This window comes from Crassostrea angulata, chromosome 6 (assembly GCF_025612915.1).
Source record: "Crassostrea angulata isolate pt1a10 chromosome 6, ASM2561291v2, whole genome shotgun sequence".
Lineage (NCBI taxonomy): Eukaryota > Metazoa > Mollusca > Bivalvia > Ostreida > Ostreidae > Magallana > Magallana angulata.
Window position 1 is genome coordinate 3,363,464 of NC_069116.1, and position 5,632 is coordinate 3,369,095.

General features: G+C 36.0%; 1 protein-coding gene across 1 annotated transcript; it reads right to left on the reverse strand.

Moving 5' to 3' along the window:
* Positions 1–531: 531 nt before the first annotated feature.
* On the reverse strand, positions 532–2,731 carry LOC128189781 (uncharacterized). The gene is made up of 5 exons (XM_052861539.1): positions 2,599–2,731; positions 2,373–2,515; positions 1,140–1,304; positions 773–819; positions 532–648 (listed from the first exon to the last, which is right to left on the reverse strand). The coding sequence occupies exons 1-5, from the start codon at positions 2,652–2,654 to the stop codon at positions 607–609; spliced, it is 453 nt and encodes a 150-aa protein (XP_052717499.1). The 5' UTR covers positions 2,655–2,731; the 3' UTR covers positions 532–606.
* Between the last annotated feature and the right edge of the window lie 2,901 nt (positions 2,732–5,632).

Consider the following 5,632-nt stretch of genomic DNA (forward strand, 5'->3'; position numbering starts at 1 on the left):
TCCCATTGTGGCCCCATCCTACCCCGGGGATCATGACTTTCACAACTTTGAGTCAACATTACCTGAGGATGCTTCCACAAAAGTTTCGGCTTTCCGGCCAAATGGTTCTTGAGAAGAAGATTTTTGAAAATTTCTCCAAAATTTTCATTAATTCCTAATTTTCTCCCCTTGTAGGAGGGCTTGATCCTTAATGTTCACAACTTTGAATTCCTTTAGGCTAAGGATGCTGTGTGCCGAGTCTAGTTGAAATTGGCCCAGTGGTTCTTGAGCAGATGTTGAAAATGTGAAAAGTTTACAGACGGACAGACGGACGACAGACAAAATGTGATCAGAAAAGTTCACTTGCGCTTTCAGCTCAGGTGAGCTAAAAAGATATACATGAGGATGCCAACTAGGCTTAAAAGTTATAGATTGTCAACCTAAAAAACAAGTTCACATTTACGTATTTATCGTCACAAAAATATTTTAGGTTTACATGCTAGTACAATATTTAACTTAGGAATTTATATTGATTAATATATAAACACACAATTTAATTTTTTTATGATTTATTAGAAAGAGTAAAATGACAACATCGTCCCTAACATGGCGGTCTTATGTTAGGAACTACCCGACCAGCGACGACCCACCTGTGGACGACGGGTGTACCTGTACCAAAAACAGAAAAGGAGAGTCACATATTGCTTCTGTTTATGTCTTAAATCTATGAGTAGCACACATATTGAGAGAGAGAGAGAGAGAGAGAGAGAGAGAGAGAGAATGAGAGAATTACCGCCGAGAGAAAAGAAGCAAACTCTGCCTCTGTAACGCTGTGATCTCCTAATGTCAAAGAACATACAGTTTATGTATTTGTAACTAAACAAAACAACAGAGAAGAACATAAAAAATGTGCATATGATATTTAGGACACCCCCTCCATGAAAAAAAGGATCAGCGTAAAGCGTCTAATCGAAGAAATAATCGAAGAAATATTTTTGTTTTTCTATTATTGTTTACATTCAAGAACGCAAGTTTTCATTTTCTTTTTAAAGATAAGCTTGTTTTATCAGAGCACAGCCATTGTAAAAATACTGAAGCTGTAATTCATTGGCGGTGTTTTATTTTCTTTTAATACTAGGAGATTATCAGATGGACCTTACCATGAGCGTCCATTGCTCTAAAATTAAAGTCTATGTCTGTCTGTGTGAGGCAACCGTCTTGGTCTAAATCTAGATGGTCAAAGAAAATTCCGGAAACGTGTGGGTTGTCATGGTAATCGTGACTCCATTGCTTGACAAACTCTTGCCTTTCTGCGCAACCATCCCCTTTTAAAATACAATACATTTACAAAATAAGTGCTGTATCTCTTGTCAAATCTTTTTTGGTAATCAGTAACGCAGATTTTGAATATGAGGTTTATTTTTTATCTTGAAATATTGAATCATCACTGGTCGGTTTTATCTTCAGTCATCAAAGAGCGGAAAGGGACATGACATAGCAATAATGTGAGTTCGTGGAAAAGATTACATTCCAGAATAGAATAAACCAGGCCTCACCGTCACCAACTTTCCCCAACTCTGAGTTTTGTCCTCAAATTCATGCACTTTTCCTACAACGATTTGAAATGAGGACTGAGTTGAGTGATGCAAAAAGTTTGGTGGCGGCGGGGCCAGATCATATAATGTAAACCTGACAGTGATTGGTTGCAGAGATCCACGTGCACGTTCTTGTACGCAACGGATAACTGCCAGTTTAATCGACATCAATCAAAAAAGCATAGAACGGACAAGAGACAGTTGTATAGCGCTGACACAGATCGAATTATGACACCGATCACTGTCAGTTTGACTGACCATGAACAATTGATTAAATCACTGACATTTGCCTGATCTATAAATGCTAAAGTATCTGACACTTTGTCAATGGTTAGCTTTACAAACACAAATCTGATATCATCAGACCACTGACAGCCTCACTGACCGTTGATTTGAGATTTATGTCAGCGATCTCAATATATCTGTTATCTATTTATTGCAACGATCTATGTCCTTTGTTATAGTCAGAAGAATTATCTGGAAGTTGTTTTATGCTTTGACCTATATCAATATTATGCTGACAGTCCATGTTTTAATTTGTGTTGACATAACTATCATTGTAACGATTCATACAATAAGAGAGGAGACAAATTATCAACGATAGTGGTTCAAGCATTAAACGGAAACGGACTTGAATGTAAAAAAACCAGGTAAATAATTGTACAGGTAAAAGGTATGGTACTAGTATATAGCACTCAGTTGTCAATACTTCTAGTTTCCTTACACTTATGTCTGAAAGAGATAAAAAAAAAAAACTAGATGGATGAATGAAAGGTACTCCGAAGTATTGTCACTCACCGTCGTGATCAAACCTTGTGATCAGGGAGTTGTAGATCTCCGTCAGGGTCAAGTTACCGTCATGGTCTTGGTCCACATTGGCGGCCACAAGGCGGGCTATGTCGGTAAAGCTCAGTCCCCCCGTCCCTCCGCCGGGTCCAGCCCTGAAAGACACCACACAGGAGACCGGTGTAGAGGAGAAATAGGATTCAGAGAGGCCGTGGATCAGCAGTGAAAGAATACGTACCCGAGGACCACAGAAATAGAAGAGATGGCTATGATCGTCTTTAGAGCTGTCGTCATTTTGTTGAAGTGTGCCACCTTTTACTTAATAGTGCAAGACAAGATAAGCGCCCACTGAGTCGAATACTTGCACATTTCTTACAGTTTCGTGTACTAGTGCCTGTAGCTGCAAGATAAAGAAACATAATAGTATGGATCATACAGTACAATAGTTCTGTTCTATATATGCATATCGTTCAAATATCATCTAAGGCAATGACTGACAGTGTTTTTACCCTACATCAGGCCTATGCCCTGTTCTATTTCTTTATATTTTTCCTACTCAACAGTCAATGATAATGAACCATACTGGATGTAATTAATTTTAAGTTGATTAGTAATAAATGACCCCAATCAAAGAACATAGAGTCCGTCGTTGAAACACAATGTCTCAAGAAGATTGTACCTCCTGCAGCGTAAACGTAACATCACCATCAAAAGTAATTTGATTAGAGGCTGGGTCCCTCTTTCGAGTCAAACTTATGGAACACAATTGTACAAAAAGGGGAGAAGGGACGGACAACACCATGCTATAAGTAATCTTGGTATCGAAGATTACTTTGAATTGAACTGGTGAAACATTGTTGCTAGTGATCTTGTAGGGTATTTGAATATAGTGCAATACTTTCTTTCTTTTTCTTTCTATTTTAAATTATAAGATAACTACGCACCAATAATAAATAGAGGAGTGCATGAACGTTAATTACAATATCTTCCCTGTATTTATTTTATCATGGCCATTTGATCACGATCGTATTATGACGACTATTCACTTTGTTGTTGTCACAGATTAGTACAGAAACACTTCCGTAAGCTTGACTAGGGCAGCTGTTATCCAATCTAAGTTCATCTATTGAATTTATCTGCTGAAGTAATCTTTTCCACGAACTCACATTATTGCAATGTAATGTCCCTTTCCGCTCTTTGCTGACTCAATAATCCAAGATAAAAATAAACCTCATATTCAAAATCTGCGTTACTGATTACCAAATAGGATTTGACAGGAGATACAGCCGAAAAAAAATATGTTACAAAATTATAATTATTTGAAATCTTGTCGATTTAGAAATAGTAAGAGAAAACATACGCACGCATCACAAGCAATGATGAAACGAACGAATTTAACATTTTTCTCCTATGATTTATTCTATGATGTTCAAACCCCTTTAAACGTAGGAAAACACTTCATGTATCATTCATTTATAAAAAAAAATATGAAGCTGAATTATGACTGTAGACGATGTAGAGCGACGGAAAATTGAATTTCCCTTGCCTAGAAAGTCTCAAATATATTCAATGTGTTGAGGATTACGTTTACTCAGAATGAACAAAAATTCCATTAATGATAATGAAAAACCATTTAGATCTTTTATTGTAGTGTTATTTTTAACTTTCAAAAGATAGGTTAATGACCTACTTTTTGAGATGATGGCCATTAAATATATTTTGAAAATTTAAGAAAAATCCCTAAACATTTTACACTATGTCTGAGATTTTCTTAATTTTGAAAATAATACAAATTGATAAACCTTTTTTTAAAATGAAATAGTTTATGAATGGCAATGACACTCAACGGATACAAAACACTTATTTTTCATTGACAAGTTTTATAAATATTCCAGTCCGAATTTCCTCTATCAGTTTTTAAATCTCTACCCATTTTTGATTCAATTTAACAATCAAGAGACCCATAGGCCACATCGCTCACCTGAACAAAAATAGGCATGATAAAATCAGCTTAATGGAATTAAATACAAAATATCTTGACAATGTGGTTTAATACATGTAGATCCAGTATGAATAAAAATCCATTCCTCCCTGGATGTTCTTTTAATCAAGTCCCTTTTCTAACAGGAAGATTTTATAGGCATATCACATGTTGAACACTGCAGTTCTCAAACAGATCCTAAACAATTGTTTACACACGGGATATAAGCCTTCATCAAACTCTGAAACCCTTGTGAGGCCCAAGAATTGTCAAGGGGCCAAAGCCTAAACCATTTTAAAGAAACAGCAATATGTAAAATTGTTTGTATATATATAAAACCATAAAAACTAGTAATAACATTCAGTTTTTGTGAATAATTAAAATGTTTCCCTTTGTACACCTGGATTCCCAATGTGGTCCAACCCTACTCCTAATGGTTTTGATTTTCACGAATTTGAATCTACACTATCTGAAGTTGCTTTCGCTAAAGTTACAGCATTTCTAAGCAAACGGTTTTTTTAATATATATTTTTCTATATATTCCTATGTAAAAATTTGTCCCCCGTTGTGATCCCATCCTACCCCTGGAGATCATGATTTATACAAATTTGAATCTTCACTACCTGATGATGCTTCTACACAAGTTTCATCTTTCCTTGCTGATTGGTTTCTGAGAAGGAGATTTTTAAAGATAGTCTATATATATTCCTACGTAAAAATTGGAGCCCCATTGTAGCCCCACCCTACCCCTGAAATCAGGATTTTCACAACTGTGAATCTACACTACATGAGAATGCTTTCACACAAGTTTCAGCTTTCACACAAGTTTCAGCTTTCCTGGCCAAATGGTTCGTTAGAAGATTTTTAAAGATTTAACTCTATAAATTGCAATGTAAAAATTTGACCCCTCCTCATTGTGGCTCCAACTTACCCCGATGGTCATTGTTTTCACAACTTAAAATATACACTACCTGAGAATGCTTTAACATAACTTGCAGCTTTCGTGGCCAAATGGTTCTGGAGAAAAACATTTTTAAAGATTAATCCTATATATTTTATGTAAAAATTCGACCCCACATTGTGGCCCTATCATAACCCCGGGAGTCATGATTTTCACAACTTTGAATATACACTTCCTGAGGATGCTTCCATATAAGTTTCAGCTTTCCTGGCTAATTGGTTTCTGAGAAGACGATTTTTCAAAATTTATTCTATATATTCCTGGGAACAATCTCTTTGCCTATGGTTGATTTGTGCTATGCATATGTTTGGTTCAAATTGGCTTAGTGGT

What these genes read in the sequence shown, in the direction of transcription:
- LOC128189781 (XM_052861539.1), bottom strand. Translation starts at nt 2,654, where the DNA reads ATGACGACAGCTCTAAAGACGATCATAGCCATCTCTTCTATTTCTGTG. An exon ending in TCTATTTCTGTGGTCCTCGG is followed by an intron (nt 2,516 to 2,598) that starts GTACGTATTCTT and finishes GGTGTCTTTCAG; the next exon opens with GGCTGGACCCGGCGGAGGGA. An exon ending in TAGAGCAATGGACGCTCATG is followed by an intron (nt 820 to 1,139) that starts GTAAGGTCCATC and finishes CTTTGACATTAG; the next exon opens with GAGATCACAGCGTTACAGAG.